The 20,002-nt window shown below is 44.8% G+C and overlaps 1 protein-coding gene across 1 annotated transcript; it reads left to right on the top strand.

Annotated features, from left to right (window-relative positions):
• Nucleotides 1-178: 178 nt before the first annotated feature.
• UGP2 (UDP-glucose pyrophosphorylase 2) lies at nt 179-19,973 on the top strand. The gene is made up of 10 exons (XM_083857881.1): nt 179-313; nt 5,723-5,850; nt 6,383-6,490; nt 13,352-13,537; nt 14,958-15,091; nt 15,713-16,010; nt 16,962-17,159; nt 17,307-17,549; nt 17,918-18,022; nt 18,885-19,973. Exons 1-10 carry the CDS (start codon nt 295-297, stop codon nt 18,990-18,992), a joined length of 1,527 nt encoding a protein of 508 aa, XP_083714007.1. The 5' UTR covers nt 179-294; the 3' UTR covers nt 18,993-19,973.
• The last annotated feature ends 29 nt before the right edge of the window (nt 19,974-20,002 follow it).

The raw sequence follows: 20,002 nt of genomic DNA, 5'->3' as shown, positions 1-20,002 counted from the left end.
GGGGAGGGGAGGGTCGGGGGTGGCGAAACCCGGGGCGCGGCGGGTCCGCCTCTTCCATTGATGAAATTTAAATTGCTCGGGGCTCGCCGCCCGCCCGCCGGCCCGGGAGGGAGCGCTGGGCGGAGGGGCAGCGCGGCGGGCGGGCGGGAGGGAGCTCCAGCGAGGCCGGGTCGCCGCCTCTCCCGCCGCAGCCTCCTCTGGGCCGTCAGCCCCTCTCCGGCCCTTCGCCGCCCGCCCCCTGAGCGGGGCGCTCCGTGTTTGCCCGAGTGTCTGTTTATTTATTAAAGCGCGAAAATGTCGGCTCTCCTGAAAGGTAAGCTGACGCGCTGTTTTGCTCGGCTCCCCCGGCCGTGTGTACGCGGGGTAAGCTGTGCTTTGGGTCCCGCTGTGCTTCGGGTCCTGCGGGGTGCCCGGAGCCCTGTCCGGGGTACGCTGGCCGGCCCGGCTCGGCCCGGTTCGGCTCGGCTCGGCTCTGTGGGCGCACGGCGGGGCAGCGCCCGGGGCTGTGCGCGGCCAGGGGGATCCTGCGGGACCTCGCCGGCTCTAATCTCCCCTCTCCGCTAAGCCGTCTGCTAAAGTTGCGGGAGGATGGATGCCGAGGTTGAACGTCTTCGCTTTTTTTCTCTTTTTAATTTCTTTTCCTTTTTTTTTTTTTTATTTTTTATTTTTTTTTCCCCTTTGACGCTTGAGTGTGTTTTGGCGTTTTTCGATCCCGGCGCTCTCCTTTACTCCTCTCCGCATGTGTGAGCGTTGCTGTGTACGTGGTCTGAGTTTCGGATTCCCCGTGGAAACGGAGAACCAGCCCACAAGAGGTCATTTTGGGAAGAAAAAAATTACTTTGGTGCATTGCCGTTGCAGTTTTCTTTCCCATTTTCCTGTATCCCTCGCGGTGCGGGTGTGCTTTTTTGCAATGAAATACGTGCCTATGGGGTTCCTTAATATAAATCCACGCGGGCCTGTCAACAAATGTAATGCTGCCTGCAGAAGGAACACGAGCAGGTCGTTTGCTATGCAAACTTGGGTGTTGCAGGCACCTGAGGGCCTTGGCAGGCTGTGGGAAATCACTGTCCCTCTGACGGGGGATACCCAGGGCTGGGCAGTGCTGGCTGTGTGAAGGCATCACCTGTGTGCCAATGTCCTGTGACACCTGGGCAAGAAAGCAGGCAGCTGGAGGAGGAAAGTGTTTCCAGCACTGTTGCTCAAACCGGCCGCTCTGAAAGTTATCAAGATAAGCCCTTGTGAAGTTGGTTAGGAAAATATATTGCTAATTGTTTCTTTTAAAATGGAATTGGCTTATCTCAGGCCACTGCTGAAGGTAGCCATCTTGCAGAGAAGTGCTGTTATTTCTGAAACAGAAAGCTGTAGAAACCTATGTAAAGATCATAATTGGCTTTTAAAATATTACCAGAGATTTGACAATCCTGAAAGCCTTAAAAAAAACTCCCCAAAACCATCCGCTGTTTAGATACTCTTTTGGCAGGCCAACGGTACTAAAACATATTGTCATGTCAAGTTGTATTTTTAGCCTGGGGATCATCTGCTAAACTGGGAAATTCAGCTGTGTCTGACTGGAACACCTCAACTCTTGGTGTGTGCAGCTGGCAAGAGCAGCTTCCTAGGCTGCAGATTTCTGAGTTAGCTCAGGCTAATGTGCTCACCCGTCAAGAAGAGTCAGAGCATAAAGGTTTCACTTCACATGTGCTTCAGTCCAGCATGTGCTGGCAAATTTTGCCTCTAGTAGTAGGAAAATGTTTGTAGAGGCTGAGTGGGTATGTTCTGAAATTCGAAGTAGTGTTTGTTAGCATTGCATGTTATAGTGTGGGTATTTAAAGAGACTTTTATCCCTGCCAGAGATAAAAATTGCCTTGAACTTTAAGCGGAATTGTTGGAAGTTGAGGCATTCACTCTACCCTGAGCACAGAGTTCAAGGATAGAGCATTTAAAGTTTAGCTGAGTGTTGTAACTTACTGGCCACCCTTCTTGGTTTTTATGTACTAGTCTGGCTCCAGGGAGACCTAAATAATCTTCTGCTCTAGGGCTCTGTGTACACTTGCTTGGGTTGCAAAAGTAATCACAATCCATAATCCTCGGCCCAAGAGATTCCCTACTTTTTCATGAGAGAAGTTCTTGCCTGACTTGTCCCACAACTCCCTCCTCTGCTGCCTCTTGTACACACAGTACCAAGGCAGTGAAGTTCTCTGCTGAGCAAATTAATGAAAAAAATTAATCGATCTTAACATTTTTTCTGCTTTTAATGTAGAATAAGAGGAATGACAGCAGAAAGGAAATGTGTGCAAGCCCCTTGGTAAGAGGTGACCGCTGTTGTGCTCTTACGCAGTTTTTCCTGAGGAGATCTGCCCCATAATAATGTTTCTAGTAGTGTACAAAGTCCTCCTTTCTATTTGCTCACCCTGATATACCACGATTTGTTTTTTTCATACGTCAGTTATAAAATTAGGCGTCATAAACCTGCCAGTACTCTTCTGTGTGCTGTAGCTCGTGCTGTGAGGGCAGGGGCCAGGTTAGCAGTCAGAGCAGAGCACAAAAGCCTGCTAGAAATAACAGTGGGTGGGGGCAGGAGGGCTTGGAGTGAAATTCTCCATGCATCAAACGCCACCGTGAACTTGACTGAAGTGCCAGCCTGTCTCTGCTGCTTAGAGGAATGCTTTCTACCAAAGGCATTAAAGTCAGATATCCTGTGTGGTCACTTCTACCAAGCCCAGTGTTCTCCCAAGTCACAGCTATTTAGTCATGCTCTTCTGGTCTGTGCTCATTTCCTATGTGGGCAGGTCCCCCGAGAGTCTTCCGCTACCTCATCCCACCCTTTTCTTACCTCTGATGAGCGTTCAGGAACACTGGTTTCATAAAAGTGGGCTTGGGCTGAAATATGAGGCATTGGTTGCGAAATAGCTTGGAAAAGGCGTTTCTTTTTTAACGTCGTTTGGGATTTTCTGGCCCCGTGTATCCTTGGAAATCTCTTCCCGCGATTTTCCAGCACCCCAGCCTCCCATCTGATTTTTAGAGGCATGGTAACTACTTTTCACGATGGCCTTGGGAAATCTTAGTTGCCTGCAGGAAAGAAGTGCTTTCAGATATGCAGTTGCACTGGCCTTTCAACTTCCTTGTTGCTGCTGAGTGAAAAGGGAAATCAATCTTCACTCGGGCTGTTAAATTCAGCTGTAGTTTGTGTTAAAGCACTGCAGTTGTCTTTCTGCCAGCCACAGGCTGAGGTGCGGGGATACCAGCTCCTTCCCAAAAACTCTGAGGGGCTGCAGGAACAACTAGAGCCAAGTTCACTCATCTCATGCACCAATACTGCTTTGGGGAGCCTTTAGAGAGTTCAGCCCAAGTCCTGGTGGTCATTTCCAAGTTAAATCATCAAAGCCTCTCTCACGGTGGCACGTTAAGAGCAGAAGAGCTGTCGCTTGCTGTTTCTCTCGGCTCTTAGTTACAGTATTCACATTCTTACCTATGCAGAATGGATACTTTTCTTGCACCAGGCAAGCAGGTGTTTTTATAGACTGACTCCAGCCATGTCCTTCCTCTCTCCTTCCCTGCAATAACAATAATAATAATTGGACTAACAGCACTGGCAGTTCTCTGCCCGAGCCACCGTGTCCTGACACATTGGGTCTGGATGAGGCTGAGGGGTGGCAGTAATTAATAAATGTTAAATGTAAAGCCTAAATACCCCCCGCTGCTGATGGTTCAGTAAGACCTGTCCCATCCAGCTGCTGCTCTCCATACCTGATGTCTGGTCTTGGAAAAAGCAACAGGTCTGCTTTGCTTTCCTGTGGGGATGTTGGTGATCAAATGTGTTCAGCGTTTGCTCGTTCAGTTTGTGAAGAACTTAGAATATTACAGAAAAAGGAAAAGTCCCCTAAACTAGGGCATTGTCATATATTTACTTTTATGATGCCTTCTTATCTCAATTTGTGATTTTGCTTAGTCTCTAAGTGTTTTTTTTTTTTCCTAGTAGAGACACAAATCTTTTGGCTAATATGGGCAGAACAAACTTTTCCTACTTATATTCCTACTCCCTCTGACCCAGTGTACTCTGCTGAGACTTGGGATTTGCTGAGTTCCTTAGGAGGTGTGTTGCATCACACTGGGAGGTTCAGATGTTTTACAGGCCTGCCAGCGGTGAGAAATGGCCACTGTTGTTGCTGTAGCAGAAGTATTATTTTAACAGGGTGTATTATAATGTGTTGCAGGGTTAGAAACATTAAAGCCTCTCCTGGCAGTTGTTTTGGTGTGCATCACCCCAAAGGGCAGGAATGGAGGGAGTACTTGTAGCAGTTTGGTATTGAGCATGGAGCTGGTACAGACCTCCTTGTTTTTCTGTAGGAAAAAGTGCTTCCTGGTGGAGAGCTGCCTGTGTTTTTACACATTTGACCCGGAAAGATAACGCCTGACAGGCTTTCAGCTCTTACCTGCTTTTACTACTAAATGAAGCATTTGATTTAAAAAAGGGACCTATTGTTCAGTGTACTGTTCATCTTGAGCTGGTGTTTTCCCGTGTTGCACCACACATACTATGTGCACTGCAGCACTTGTCTGTCTTTTTTTTTTTTTTTTTTTCTCTCCCTCCCCTACCTGCAAAACAGTGCAGTCAGGAAAATGGCTTCTGTGGGCTTCAAAGCAAGGATTAGATACTGTCACTGAGGCTGAGGCTGTGGAATACTTTGCTGAGAAAAAGAAAATAAAATCAAAATTGCATTAAAAATGAACCGTCTCTGTCTTTCTTAGACATTCTCAATAGAAGAGCCTTTTAATGCCTGTTCTGAATAAGTGGACTTTAAATGCAGGTTCCTCTTCTAACAATGTTTTCTGTCACTGTCGCTCTGTTCACTTGTAAAGTTCCCTCCTGTCCCTTTTTTGCACTAGTATTCAGGGTGTTTCCAAAATCCAGCTATATTTGGCAATACATCACTCTCTGTGTTACAGGGAAGTGATCACTCAAGGGATTTGGCAGAAATTAAATTAACTGAGGTCTTTAGAGAACATACTCAGAATGTCTTTTGAGAATACACTCGCTTCCAATGCTTTCTGTTGGAAAGTAAAATCGTGTTCTCTGCCGGTTCTTTCTGCAGGGTGGACTTTATAGGATATCTGTGTGTTTACTCTTTTTCACGTTTGTGGAGTTTATCACTTTCAAAAACAAAACAAATGCTGAAGTGATAGACAGCCCAATTTTCTAGGTTGCTTAGTAACTGAAGTGCATGCTGTAGTGTGAAAATACTTATGACAAAGTAAGGGAATGTTTGCCGGAACAAACAGAAGATCCTGTGAAAGTGCACTGTATAAATAATTAAAGCCTATGTTTTTATTTGCTTGTGGAATAGAGGAATACCTTCAATCACAATGTTCTACATAACTTTTTGCTAAGAAAATGCTTCTTTTTCACACTTCTACTTGCCAAAGTGTGCTGATGCGCTACTAGCAAAGAAGTGCAGTGCTGCAGATTTTTGGATGCTTTTTGAGATGGACCACTGGCCCTTTGGGGTGGTTTTGAAGGAAGGGTCATTATTCTTTGAGCTCAGTTTAAGATCTGTTCCCCAAGTAACCAGGAACAAAAACTTCAGCTTTCTGGAATGCTAGCACAGTGATAAAACAAGGCAAGATTTTGTGGGTTTATCAGTCTTTTTAAAGAAAATTGAAGGCTATTTGTAGTCTAAATAAGCTCTTTAAAAAAAATAATTTTCTTTTGTTTTTATTCAAGATTTAAGCCAAGCAATGTCTCAAGCTGGCTCCTCACAGTTTCAGGAAGTCATTCGGCAGGAGCTGGAGTATTCCATGAAAGTAGAACTTGATAAGATCCTTGCGACCGCACACTCAAATGAGATAGAGGTAAGGAGCACGGGGAGGGTGCTGCTCAGGGCATGAGAAATGGGATGCAGGACACTGAGGCAAACCTCAGAAAGGAGATAAATCACAGATTTCCTTATTTTTAGGATGTGCTCTGATCCTGTGTGGAAGAGTAGCCAGGATACAATGTCAGGAGGAGACTTTCAGTTCCCTCTAGACCGGGTGACAGAGTTATTAAGTGTTTAATCATCTTTAGTTATTAAAGGTTCTGTGTAATCTTCAGTGGATTACAGACGGGGAGGGTAAAGGTGTTATCTTAAATGTTGGGCCAAATTGTAGTGGTTATGGTTTTGACAAAAAACTTGTTGTGTAGGTATCCAAGCTAGTTTTGTAGTCTGAGTGAAAATGAGCTTTTGCTAACTTCTGGAATTTTACCTGAAGTTTAACATGTCTACTTCAGAGCTAATGAAATTACTCTCCTGAATAGACTGTACATCAATTTGTAGAAATGCTTCTGTGATTGAGTAGGTGTGCATTGAATAGCAGAATTAACTAATGCACGTCTTCTTTGTAGCACACTAAAAAGGACCTGGAAGGATTTAAGAAGCTATTTCATAGATTCCTACAAGAAAAGGGACCATCTGTGGACTGGGGGAAGATCCAGAGACCTCCAGAAGATTCTGTAAGTTGTGATTAAGTGACAGTTTGTAAGGAAAACAAAACTGATAATTGCTACTAAAGGCAAATGATGTATTCACCCATGGAATGGGTCTGTCTGCCATGGTTCCATAAAACCATGTAGGACAACACTTTGGGTTCTAACTAAGAAATAATTATTTGTTGACATATGTTGTATGTCTTCCTGAACATCAGGTTCTGCTTACCATATGTGTCAAGTTCTTTGGTATTATTTTGCTGGCTGCTCTGGGAGCAGGGGAGCAAAATGGGACAGATGCCACCTCACCATTTGGTACCTTCTCTGGAGTAAACTTGTGTTAGAGGGGAAATAGGGAGAGCCCTTGTTGTTCCCTCCTGCCTGTAGAAGAAGGCTCAGATAAGACTGTTTCCAGCAATCCTTTATGTTTAATAATTTGAAAGGGACATATGGCAAGTGGGCTGGGTAATAGAGCTCATTTAGCAACTTCTGTAACCTGCAGCAGCTCAGCAGAAGTGAGGGATCTGAAACAAGGAGTTTGCTGGGGGGGGTTTGGAGCCTGTTTTTCTAATGTTGTCTATGTTGTTGTAACTTATAACCTGTAATCTGAGCTGCTGCTGAAGAAGCACTGTGTATTTTTTCAGCACTGTTTAGTACTGAAATAAATACTTCCTATTAAACCTAACCTCATTTTATTGATTCATCAGCGGCCTCAGGCTGTCCTTTGACTCTGGTGTAACGAATGGTGTAGCTGTGCTACAAATTCTTGCTTTTCCCAGCGTGGTGATCTTGGCATATTGCAGGAGCTCTGTGTGCTCCCAGGCCTGTGGTTTCTCTGAGGCTCTCTGTGTGCCTCAATTGGGGCTCTGTTTCCCATGAAAGGCAGGCTGTCCAGTTACTTCCAGAACAGATGCAGGGCTGCTCTATAAAGCACTGAAGAATGATGCTGTTTTAGAGCAAGTCTAGGGTTTTTCCAAGGTTGAGTGTTTTCTTTTAACTTCAAAAACATGTGATGTCTCTCTTTTCTGTACTGTGACACTGAATGGAGTGTTGCTTTTGGGGAGAGAAGTCTGCCCTCAATGAAGAGGCCAGGGTGGGAAATTGGAGTTCTAGATAAGATGACTTACAAGGAAGGCTGAAGAAAAGGGGATTTCTTTCAGGCTTGGGGGGGGACGAGACTCTGGGTCTTTTAAATATGTAAGAAGGTAGTTAGGACAATCGAAGGAATAAACTGTTCCCTGTGCCAAGAGAAGGCCTGGGATTAAATTACAGAAATTTGATGCGAGTGAATGGCTGCTTTGTGGAGAGGAAGAGCTATTGTCTATTTTTCAAGTTTTGCACACCTTCAGTGGAAAACCAGATAAGTTCTGTAATGGTCTGAAAGTGCCCAGGTGGGACATCTGGAGCAGATGTTAAACTGGAGGTTGTGGTAAGGCTCTGAAATAGACTGGGGGCATATTCCCAGACATGGGGTATTCCCAGGCATGGCAAGCTGCTAAAAAAGAACAAAGAGAAAGGTCTAACCAAAGGTCACAGAGGGCTGAGTGGAGAAGGGCAGAATTAGAAAGAGTATCTCTCTTTTTCCTTATGGCCTCTACTGCTCATTCTCAAATGTGTCCCTGTGCTATGTAGCAACTTTTGAAGAGAGAGAGAAAGGTAAGACTTCTGCTAAAGCAGATCTCTTCTGGTCTGATCAGATGCATGCATGATGGGAAACAAAATTTTGCTTCCTAGCATGAACTCTAAATCAAGTAATCATACTTGATAAGTGCCAAAGAAGAGAGCTAGGGCAAAATGTCTGCAAACAAACTTCCTTCCATGCCTTCTTCACTTCATAGTAAGCACCCCTTTCTTTTGGGATACTTGGACTTCCTGATCTTGACAGGAGGTGGGTTTGAGCACTTACGAAAACTGAGACCAAAGTTAAATTTCTTTTTTTTTTTTTCTCCTTTTTGCTGACCATAAGATTTCTATCTCTCTCCCTTCTGTATCTGCTCCCTCCTTTTAATGTGTCAGTCATGTCAAGGACATAGTGTGGAAAATGGAAAGGGTTCCTCATAAGGCACGTTCCAAGGGACCTCCTCCCAGGTTGTTCTTTGCTGAGGAGTATGACTTGTGGAATTATTAAATAAAAGCTGATCTCCTAAAGACCAGAATTACTAGTCTAGCTAGTATGGGTAAGAACAGTATGAGCTTTTGGAAGGGGTAAAGAGGGACAACTTTTGAAGGGCTGCAGTGCAGAGTTCTTTGGGACAGGTATCCATCTGTGAAGGCTGATTTTGTTTGAGTGCATCTGTTCAGTTCCCACTGAGTTTTCTTTTCCTAGCTATAAAACCTCAGAGCATATTCTCCTCCTGCTCTTGCTAGAACAGCAACAGGGGTTGGTGTATAGAAGAAGTGTTTTGCTGGTAATCTTGCAAGTGATTTATAATTGCCTGTAGGGATGACCTTGTTTTATGAGGTGGTGGGATGCTTGGCTGCTTGGAGAATCTCACACTGCAAGGATCATGGCCTAGAAAGCACCAAATTCTCTGCAGTATGAATTTATTTGCCTGTGATTGTTTTGGAGAAATGCTTTGCTGCTGGGAATTCTGGCAAATACAATCTTCAGCTGATCTCTAGTGGAGCAAAAAGCATATGCTGAGATATCTATGTGCCTCTGTGTGTATAAACACACAGACATACGTGTGTATCTGTAAACAGAGGCACACAAAAAATCTGCCAAAGTGTGGGTTTGTTGCTTTTTTTAAAATTTATTTAGCAGCTTAAAAAAGTTCATGAATAGTTTATTGGATTTATGGGCTTTGCTTTTTAGGTGGGGAAGAGTGTTTCAGGCTTTTGCCCAGTGCCAAGGGACAATGTTGTGCAGAAGCAGAATTTCTGATCAGACTTCTGTAGGTCACCCAGTGTGTTTATCTGTTGTATTTGTTCTCTGAATGTAGATTCTGCTTCCTCCTGAAGACAAATAAAGGCTCCTGTCAGTAATTTGAAACAGAAATTATTGCTTTGTAGTATTACTGGTTTTCTCTGCAATGGGAGATTTTACCCCTGACCTCCACGTTTTCAGTGTAACAACTTATACTGATGACAGTAAGAGAAGATTGAACCCATTTCACACTATATTGGTAAACCTCTGACTTGTTTTTTCCTTCCAGATGCTTTGCTTTCATATGTCCCAAGGCTTACAGTGATAGCTCCAGTAGTTAGGACCCATTACTGTTACAGTCTCCAGAGAAGAAAGTACACTGAGAGTGCCAGTTAACAGGGAGAGGAGGTAAAGAATGTGGACATGGCAAGTGTAACTTAATCCCCTCCATGTTCTGTTTGTTTGAATTGGAAGCAATAGCAAAAGTCCTGCTGGGAGGCCTCTGAGAGAACTGCAGTGATCGAGTTAACCTCAGAACAGCAATGCAAAACCTCAGCTGGGATGTAAAGAGAGCATCTGGAGCAATGTGAGTGTGACAGGAGCTTGTCTATTAGAGCTTTTGTTTTTTTTTCTCTTCCCCAGTGGTTGGATTCTTGTCTGCAGCTCAGGTTGTCACCTCACTGAGGTGATGAAAAGGAGGAGAAGAGTAAATGTTATGCCCTTATTCAAAAGCTAAATATCTTCTTAGCCTTCAGCTTTGGAAACAGATTTTAAGGGTTCATAGAATCATGTAATGGTTTGGAAGGGACCTTAAAAATCATCTTGTTCCACCCCCTGCCATGGGCAGGGACACCTTCCACTAGACCAGATTGCTCCAAGCCCTGTCCAACCAGACCTTGAACACCTCCAGGGATGGGGCAGCCACAGCTTCTCTGGCTGACCTGTTCCTCTGCTTCACCACCCTCAGAGTAAAGAACTTCTTCCTAAGATCTGATATAAATATCTTCTCTTGCAGTTGGAAATTATCTGTATCAGCCTATCCTGTCTGTATCAGCCTGTGTAAGAAGTCTCTCTCCCTCTGTAAGCCCCCTGTAGGTGCTGGAAGGCTCCTGTAAGGTCTCCCAAAGCCTCCTCTTCTCCAGGCTGAGCACCCCCAGCTCTCTCACCCTGACCTCACAGCAGGGCTGTTCTCTCTCCAATCACCTTTGTGGCACTGCTCTAACAGCTCCACACATTTCCTGTATTGAGGACTCCAGAGCAGGGTGCAGCACTGCAGTTGGGGTCTCACCAGGGCAGCTCTCATCCCTGTCTTCATGTGGTGCCATTTCTAGAGCTGCCCCTTGGTGCTGAGTCAATGTTTCCTCGAACTGAGTACATATTAACTAATAGGGGCGTCCTCCTTTCCGCTCAGCCCACGATGACAGCCCTGATGCTCATTTTGTCTGTCTCTGACAAACTCTTGCAAGCCTCCTTGCAGGAGGAGTAGGCTGCTGGAATCTGTTAGTCAAACTCCCAATGTTGTCTCATCCAGGCTGTTCCAAGAAATCACAAAGGAAGCTGCATGTGTCATCTTAGAGCAGCCCCAAAGCAGGGCTGCTAGATGTGTCCCAAGTGAGTACCACTGCAGCCATGATCTGCAAGACATGTCAACCCTGCCTCTGGTTTTTTCTCTGGAATTTCCCTGGAATTTCCTCACCAGCACTTACTTAATCAAACATGCTGTTCCAAACCCTTAGAGCAAGAATTGATTTTTACTGCTGTGAAGAGCTCCTCTGGTTGTATACATTGTGTGTGTGATGAGGTAGTTGTGGATATTAGTGCCTGCACGTGGCTGGAAATGTTGGAGTGATAGCACTGGCATCCAGCTGTCCTGGTGCTGGAGCCTTCCTGCTGCAACTTGACTTTTTGACATTTGTTATTCTCTGAATTAAAGACCCTTCAGGATCCAGGGCTTTGTTGCCAAGTTGACATTTCCAATGCCTGTGCCAGAAGAAACTGAAACGTTTAGTGAGGCTGAGTCATAAATTTTGTGTTGTAACTGGTGCAACATCTAGTGAACTGGGTCCTTGATGGAACTGCTAGCTTCTTCAGGACTTTTACTCTGAGTGTTCTGCAAAAGCTGGTTTGAGGCATGATAGCAAAAGCATTGAAAGGTAGTTGGCACTTTAGCAAAGGCAAATGATTTCTGAGGCAGTCTGGCCCTGAACTGAGTGTCAGACTCTGCTTTTTGTGAGTGATGCAAGAAGAACATAGTGAGACTTGAAAGTTGAGATAATTTTTTGGATGTTCAGACAGTGTCAGAACATCATGGATGTGACTCACATCCCACCCAGTTCAAGATGAAACGTTTTTAATCCATGAACAAGTCTAATGCAGGGTGTTACTGACCTTGGAGTGGATGGGAAACAGTAAATCTGAGTATAAATCTCTGTAAGTCCTGCTGGTAGCAGAACATCCATTGAGCCTCCTGATGTACCTCCAAGACACTAAACCCAGGATTTATCATCTCGTTGTTAATGAGAAAAGCAGTTGTTTTCCAGGATGTTTCAGCCTTAACATAATCTCTGTTGTTGACAAAGCAAGTGTCCACTTTTTGTGCACTTCTGTTCCTGAAAAGTTCTTGGCAGTTTGGAAGGAAGCTCCTGCCTGTGTCCTCGTGAAATGGCAGCGATTGTGGTGCTGCCATGAGACCTCCACATGGAGTGCAATACATCCTCTAGGAGTTATCTTGCAATATATCCTCTAGGCTTTTCAGATTCCATGGAATCTCAGAATTTCCCTGATGTGAGGGATCTGCCCTGAAGTGCTGCCCATGGTGTCCCGGAATGCTGGGATTGCACAAGCAATTCCTCTCTACCCCCGCATATCCCAGTGAGAAATACGAGTCTTGTTCCAGGGCACTGTGAATTTCCATTTGAACACCAGCCCTTGCCCAAAGCAAACACAGCTCTGAAATCTAGTCTGGATGTATTTGTTTTTGGAAACCAGCTGTAGATCTTACACACCCCTTTATCAGAATTAAAATAATTTTTTAGAATTTAGAATGCTGCAGCACTGGAACACCAGGGCTTTTCTTCAAAAGAAAATCTCTAGAAGGGCAGGCTAAAGGATAATTGTATTGATTCTGCTCTAACAGTTTTGGCATGATTCTTTCTGTGGCATTTATTTCTTTGACTTAGGTGCTTTGAATTAGGGGACAGCAGTACCTAATGTGAGGCATACTGTCATTATGAGCCTGATTTTGCTCTCCATCATGAGCCCCAAATGTAGCCCAGACTCTGTTCTTTAAACCTGGAGGAACCAGCTGTCAGTGAGGTAGAAGACTCCCTGTAAGGTTTATTATGAGCTGGATGAACACGTTCTGAGAACAGCAGAATAAGAACTAGGAACTCTCTTCCACTCTGTATCATGCTGTCGGGAGAAATGAATCGTATCAGAGTAGTGTCTGGAATCAGAATCAGTATAGACTGAGCTAAAGAACCAACATTTTCCCAAAAATGTTGCCTTTGACAATCTCAGAGCACAAAAAAGAAAAAAGAAAACAACAGAGAAAACAACCAAAACCAAACAAAAACCCTGAGTTTAATCTGCTCAGGGAAGTCAAGTTCTATGCCTTGCATGTAGAGCCTGGTCCTTAAATTATCTGACTGAAGGAGGAGAGGGGCCATCCTATGGGGCAGTGAAACCCCCTCTCCTTCTGCAGGGCAGGAACAGGGTTGTGACAAGTGGCATAACTGGCCTGACTTCTCATCTGAATGAAGCTGATGGTGCCTGGTGTCACAAAGTCTATAGAACCTCTTGAGAAAAGAGGTTATTGTAGTAACAAACCAGGTTATTTGTATCATAACAAATCAGTTATTGTAGACTCACTTTGCAGATGTTCTTTAGTGTCATAAGGCATGTGAATAAATGTGGATTTTATCACCAGATTGTAAGTTTTGAAAGTTTTTGGGAGAAAGCAATTTCTTTCCGAATATCTGACTGCTGGCTTTTTGTTTGTGTTTGTTGATTTGTTTTCCCAGATCCAGCCCTATGAGAAGATCAAGGCCAGAGGCCTGCCTGATAACATTGCTTCTGTCTTGAACAAACTGGTGGTGGTGAAGCTCAATGGTGGCCTGGGCACGAGCATGGGCTGCAAAGGCCCCAAGAGCCTCATCGGGGTCAGGAACGAGAATACCTTCCTGGACCTGACAGTGCAGCAGATCGAGGTAATGCCTGGGGAGCTGCTCCTGCAGGGCTTGTCCAGAGGGATCAGCTGGAGGCTTGCCAAAAGAAAGAGGAGAGGGAGATGATCAGGGTTCTGGGATAAAGCAGAGAACTCCTTTGGGAAGAATAGACAGTGCGGTTGAACTCTGTGCCCCCCACATGTGTTAGCACAAGTGTCATCCAGCCTGGACAAGGGGGATCCAGGAACGCAAGCAGAGCTTGTCTGGCCTGGGGAACTCCTGGCCTTGTTTCCAACTCCTCCAGCTGCGAGTTTATTTTTTCAAAAAAGGGTTTTTCTATGTTAGAACAAAGCTTTTCACAGCAGCTCCATCTTTCCTTGATGCATTGAAACTCTCGTGCTGGAAGAGATTGCTGGCGTTTTTCTCTCCATCTAACCCACTGCCCCATAGGATGGCCTCTCTTCCCCTTTAATCAGGCCACAATTTAAGAAGAAAGAAGGGCAAAAGAAAATTAACAGGTGGAGGTGTTGGAAGAGAACATTTCAGCTTGTTTTTAATGCTGAATATTCCTCTTAGAGCAGATGATGAAGACAGGTATTAGAGTAGGAGGTGAGGTGTGCCTGCTCCATGGTTTCTGAAGTGCCAGCAGTTTTTGCCTCAGTGTGATGTTGTTTGGAGTGGCTCTCCCATGTGTATTAGATGGTGCTATGGCAAAATCAGATTTACATCCAAGTCATGCAGCCTTTCTCCAAAGCATCGCTGTGGAGGTCTCTGACTCCACCAAAGTGTGATGGTCCCAAATACTCCAGCAGAGGAGGATACAGAGCTGATACACAAAGCTTAAAACTCACTTGAGGGTCTTTTTTTCTTTTCCCTCTGCACCTTCTATTTGCAGTGGAACTGCTGTGATCTCTGATTTTTTGCCTTTGTTGTGCACGTGGAAGTGCTCTTATGTATTTCAGTTCCATGCTATAGATTTCCAAATAATTAACATGGTGACATTTCATTTATTATGTGCTCTTGATACAATTGTCCATCTCTCAGTCTACCAGGAACACTTGGAAGTGCTTCCTGTGCAAAGACAGTGTGGGAATATCACCTTGACAGACTGCAACAATTTGATGGAAAACATGCCTTTTGTAATCAACAGTAGCTAAAACTTGAAATGATCATTTTGTGGCATTGTGGTTTCAAATTTTAGACCTCAATGCAGGTTTAAAAACAAAGATTCACCAATTAAAGATACATTATTAGTGTGGGTCTTACCTTTTCAACTAACAAGGATTTATTTTCCTTTACCTGATTTATTACCCTTTCTGTAGAGTAAGTGCATCTCTTTTTTTTTTCTCACACATTCATTATTTCCAGTCTGTTTCACCTAATTTCTTTCTCCCAAAATCTCAGGTGTCAGGAGTTAAAGCTAATAACACATGCTGAATTTACCATTTATTTCCCATCTCAGCACTTAAACAAATCCTACAACACGGACGTTCCTCTGGTTCTCATGAATTCCTTCAACACAGATGACGACACAAAGAAAATCCTGCAGAAATACAGTCACAGCCGTGTGAAGATCTATACTTTTAATCAAAGCAGGTATCAAAAGACTTCTCCACCTGGGGTAGAAGGGAAAACCAGCTTGTTTCCCCATATTCCAAATAGGGTGGGTTTGAGTTTGAGGTGCTGGGGTAACAGTGGTGTCTTCTGCACCTGTGTTCAGTCTCTTTTGGGCCTTGTGGAGAGACTGAAACATCAGGGGGTGGGCAGAGTCAAGGAAAATGTGTTAAAATTGGGGAGAGGGGGGTGTGTGGGCCCCAGTTTCTAAGAAATGTACAAATAGTGATGTACTGAATGCTGGCCACTTGATTCCTGAATTTGCTGTTGGCATCCTTGGGCTCTGGAGGGAGGCAGACCATGGTTCTCCATGAAGAACAAACTCTAATCCAGGTGGCTGCTGGGGTCAGAGATCTGTTTGATGTGTTCTGAACCTGCCTGGCAGAGGAAAGTTGGTTTGCAGTGTGGCCTGAGAACTGAAATCTTTGAGCAGATAGATTGCATTCTGTAGCTTCTCAGTGACACCTCAGAATTTGGGTGGGTCAGAATGCTCAGGAAAAGCACACCTCCTGAAGCCCATGGAGCTGCACCTTAACTGCAGTGTTTTTATTTCATGCTAGTCTGGCACTAGTAAGAACATAACAAGACCCATATTCCTGACAGGTATCCCAGAATCAACAAGGAAACTCTGCTGCCAATAGCCAAGGATGTCTCTTACTCAGGAGAGAACACGGAGTGCTGGTACCCCCCAGGCCATGGGGACATCTACGCCAGCTTCTACAACTCTGGGCTGCTGGACAACCTCATTGCAGAGGGGAAGGAATATATTTTTGTGTCCAACATAGATAATTTGGGTGCCACTGTGGACCTTTACATTCTTAACCACCTCATGAACCCACCCAATGGAAAACGCTGCGAATTTGTCATGGAAGTCACGAACAAAACCCGGGCGGACGTGAAGGTAAAGGGAGATGGGTGAGAGTCTGAGGGTGTTGGTGGCCATCCCCAGCCTCCTTTGAATCCATGGATTCTAACATACACCCAGTCTCCTCATAGCTATTTTAGGCACCATTTAACACATCAGCTTGGATCTAATTTGAGATGCACAAAATCAGCAAGTTTAGGAAGTTCTAATTCGTGGAACAGATTTGATCTGTGTTCTGGGCAGCAGCAGACAAGGACAGGCTGGGCTGGAAGCTTGAGTGATTTGTGCAGGATGCAGGTCACAACCTCTGCACCTTCCCCAAACTGTCACGTACACAGGGACAGGAACTTGAAGGTGGAAGCTTGAAAACAGCACTGAGGGCTGGGATGCAGCAGTTGTGTCTCACAGGAAACTGCATTCCCAACCCTGCATTGCACAGCTGCCCATCTGCTCCTGCTGTAACCCCTGGCTTTGTACAAAGTCCAGGAGTGACATTTCTCAGAGGTTTGTGATGATACAAATACTTGTAGCCTGCAGTAATTTGTCCTGCAGCTGTGCTCTGCCTCTCTTTTTTTGTATGTGAGAATGAGGATTTGGATTTTCTCCATATTCATTAGGCAAGCTCTGACTTAGCCCTATAAAAGCACAGCAATGCACTGTAAGAATACTTAGATTTAATTTAATTGACAAAGTACCGCTGAGGGTGATTTTTGACAACAACAATATTTGCAAAATATTCTCAACAACCTTTATTAAAGGAATTAACTGTTTTGGAGTGCTGAAATGTGATCATTGGATTGTCCTGACTGTACTTTAAACATGCTCTATAATTAGTAACCTGGTAGCTGGTTACTAAAAACAAGAAATGTGTTTTCTCTGGGGTTCAACTTGAAATGCCAACAGACCAGTGTATCTGCCTGTGTTGAGGGGAGGACTTTTTCTGGCTTCTCATGAACAGGATTAAATCCTCTCATTTGCCCCTTGCAGGGTGGCACACTGACACAGTATGAGAACAAGCTGAGGCTGGTGGAGATAGCTCAGGTCCCTAAAGCACACGTGGATGAATTCAAGTCTGTGTCCAAATTCAAAATATTCAACACCAACAATTTGTGGATTGCCCTGTCTGCGATTAAAAGGCTGCAAGAGAAAAACGCCATTGACATGGAGATCATTGTTAACCCAAAGGTAATCAATCAGCTGGCAGGGGTTTAGAGGACACCAACCCAAACAAACTAAAAGTTTGGGGGGAGATTGGAGCTCTGGCTGACCTTGGGCTCCAGTTCTGAGTGCCAGGACCTGCTCCATGTGTTCACCTGAGTTTTTCTCTTCCAGACTCTGGATGGAGGCTTGAACGTTATCCAGCTGGAGACTGCAGTTGGTGCTGCTATCAAGAGTTTTGAGAACTCTCTGGGGATAAACGTCCCTCGTAGTCGTTTCCTGCCTGTGAAGACCACCTCGGATCTCTTGCTTGTGATGTCCAATCTGTACAGCCTTAACGCCGGCTCTCTGACCATGAGCGAGAAGCGCGAATTCCCCACAGTGCCTCTTGTCAAACTGGGAAGCTCCTTCACAAAGGTAAGCAAACACCTGGTGTTCACCTCTCTCAATAAAGGTACAGCTCACAACAATAACTGAGTGAAAAGTCAGGTTTGCTTTATCTGTCTCTGCACACCTGGGCCTTCGAAAAGGCTGTGGGAATACAGAGATTTACGGTGCGTTTTTGGGTGCTCCTGCAGCCCTCAGCTGAGCAATGGCTGTGTGTGCTCCCAGAGCAGCCCCCCTGCTGTTCCTCACACTTGTTTCTGAAAGAAATCACAGAGTAGCAACTTCTATATTGATTCAGATGTAGGTTATGGGAAGGTTTCTGAAGGGTATTCAAGAGGCTCCTCCTTAATCCACAGATGGCTCTAAAAATGTCTTATATTATTTCCCCTTTCCAAAAGGTTCAAGATTACCTGCGGAGGTTTGAAAGTATTCCAGATATGCTGGAGCTGGATCATCTCACGGTTTCAGGTGATGTTACATTTGGGAAGAATGTTTCATTAAAGGTGAGTGTGCAGTGGGGGTGCTGCTGCAATAAATCTGACTGATCCCAATTGATCCTGAGGCAGTGCCTGTGCACAGAGTCCACAGAGGCACTCCTGGGAATTGGGGAACTAGCCCAAAGATGGCAGAGGCTATGGCTGGACAGTGACCCTTGTGATGGAGTGCAGGATCTTGCTGCCAGGGCTGTTGCTCAGGCAGAGAGATTTATTTATGAGCCTTGAAAGCACCACAGACCTCACAGGTTTGTGTGGTCACACAGACCACACAAACACTGCTGCCACCACTGTCCTTTGGCTCAGTCATACCTCCCTTCCCAGGCTGGCCTTATCCCACCCCTTTTCAGGCCCTTTTGCATCACTTTGGGGTTCTGGATTTATTAGTAAATGGTGGAGCTGAGCACGTCAGTTTCTCTCTCAAATTCTTCCTTAGGGTCTTGCCAGTCCTGGCAGCACCTGCAGTTCTCTAGGGCAGTTTGGGAGGTGACAGGGGCCATCACCTGGCTCAGGCTGTCCCTCTGTCCCCACATTTGCTGTCCAGCTGAACAGGACCCTTCCTGGGACACACCCAGGGGTGGGGGTAACATTTTTCCACTTCAAAGTGAGCAAACATGACAAGAGCCCTTAAAGCACCCATGTCTTCAACTCTGTAGGCAGATAGGATCTAGTGTGGTAATTACAGAGCTTCCAATAATGCTTGTTTCAAACCTTTCTTCTGGAGGGACAAGACCCCCAAATGTGTACAAAGAAATAATACAACTGAATGCATTCAGGCTCTGGCTGTGGTACTGCTGACTGCTTCTCCAGCCACCCTGTTCCAACATGTAACAGGTTTCTGAACCCTTGTTTTCTTTTCCTGTAACCCCAGGGAACAGTCATCATCATTGCAAACCACGGTGACAGGATTGACATCCCAGCTGGAGCTGTACTAGAGAACAAAATCGTGTCTGGCAACCTGCGGATCCTGGACCACTGAGTCCAGCAGAGGGCACAGGGCTGGGGCTGCCCTGCCAAGCCAGCCTTGTCCCGGAAAGAACCTTTTAAGCATTAGAAGTCTAAGTACACAGAGGGCCTATGCTTTGTCATCTTCACAGTACCCTGCAGTATTAATTTAAAATTAATTTCTCTTGCTTATCTTTAAGCAGCCACATAAAACGCCATGGATGTGCGTAAGTAATGCTTCAGTCCTTAAAGAGATTCTGTAACTCAGTTAATATAACCTTGAAGTGCAATACTGTTTGTCTCGCGGGAAGATGGACAGATCTTCTTTGATAAGAAGTTCAAGAGGCTCGCCTCGACCATTCAGTAGTTTGGAATTGCTTGTAACTGCAGAAATAAAGCTGTGAAGCAATACAAGTGGGACAACATGGTTGGCAACTCCTGTGATGTTTTAGGAAGGCACAGTTGAAAACCAAACGTTTCACTACTGCTAAACAGGCTCTTAAAACCCTGTATTTCATGTGCTCACAAGCTGTAGCCCTCTTCCACCCCCCCCAAAGTACAAGTGGGATGTCCTATCCCAGTTGTATGTCGAGGTACTGGGGTAAGGCTGTCAATACCTCCATTTCTGTATCGTGAGAGTGGGAATCATCCGTGTTCCAAACTTACCCAAAGAATCCAATACTTGAGAAAAATGCCTCAGTAGCCACGTGTGGTGTTTGCTTTTTCACATCCCATTTAAGACTGGATCTTCTCCTGTTAATATCTTAATCTTTGATCTGCCCTCTTTTTTTCAATAAATGGATCACGTTGACTACACCTATGTTCATATTGTCACAGCCATGTATGTTAATTTATCTTCTCTTGAGTTTCTAAATTTGTACAGGAATTGAAATCCCTGTCCTGATCACTATTGATTTCTTAATGTTTCTCTTGTATTTACATGCAGACAACTTTATTTTATAAGCTTAGTATAACACTGGTATGTATCATTAAAGAAGTTGGTCTTTAAAAACAACTGTGATTTTAGAGCTTTATTTTGACTGA

Source organism: Zosterops lateralis (genome assembly GCF_965231275.1).
Source record: "Zosterops lateralis genome assembly, chromosome: 3".
NCBI classification, from domain to species: Eukaryota; Metazoa; Chordata; class Aves; order Passeriformes; family Zosteropidae; genus Zosterops; species Zosterops lateralis.
This window is presented reverse-complemented; position numbering and strand designations above follow the sequence as displayed.

Bases quoted from the DNA above. Each gene is read 5' to 3' on its own strand.
- UGP2 (XM_083857881.1), top strand. The intron at 17,160-17,306 runs GTAATCAATCAG...TTTCTCTTCCAG, and splicing joins AGATCATTGTTAACCCAAAG to ACTCTGGATGGAGGCTTGAA. The intron at 17,550-17,917 runs GTAAGCAAACAC...CCTTTCCAAAAG, and splicing joins TGGGAAGCTCCTTCACAAAG to GTTCAAGATTACCTGCGGAG.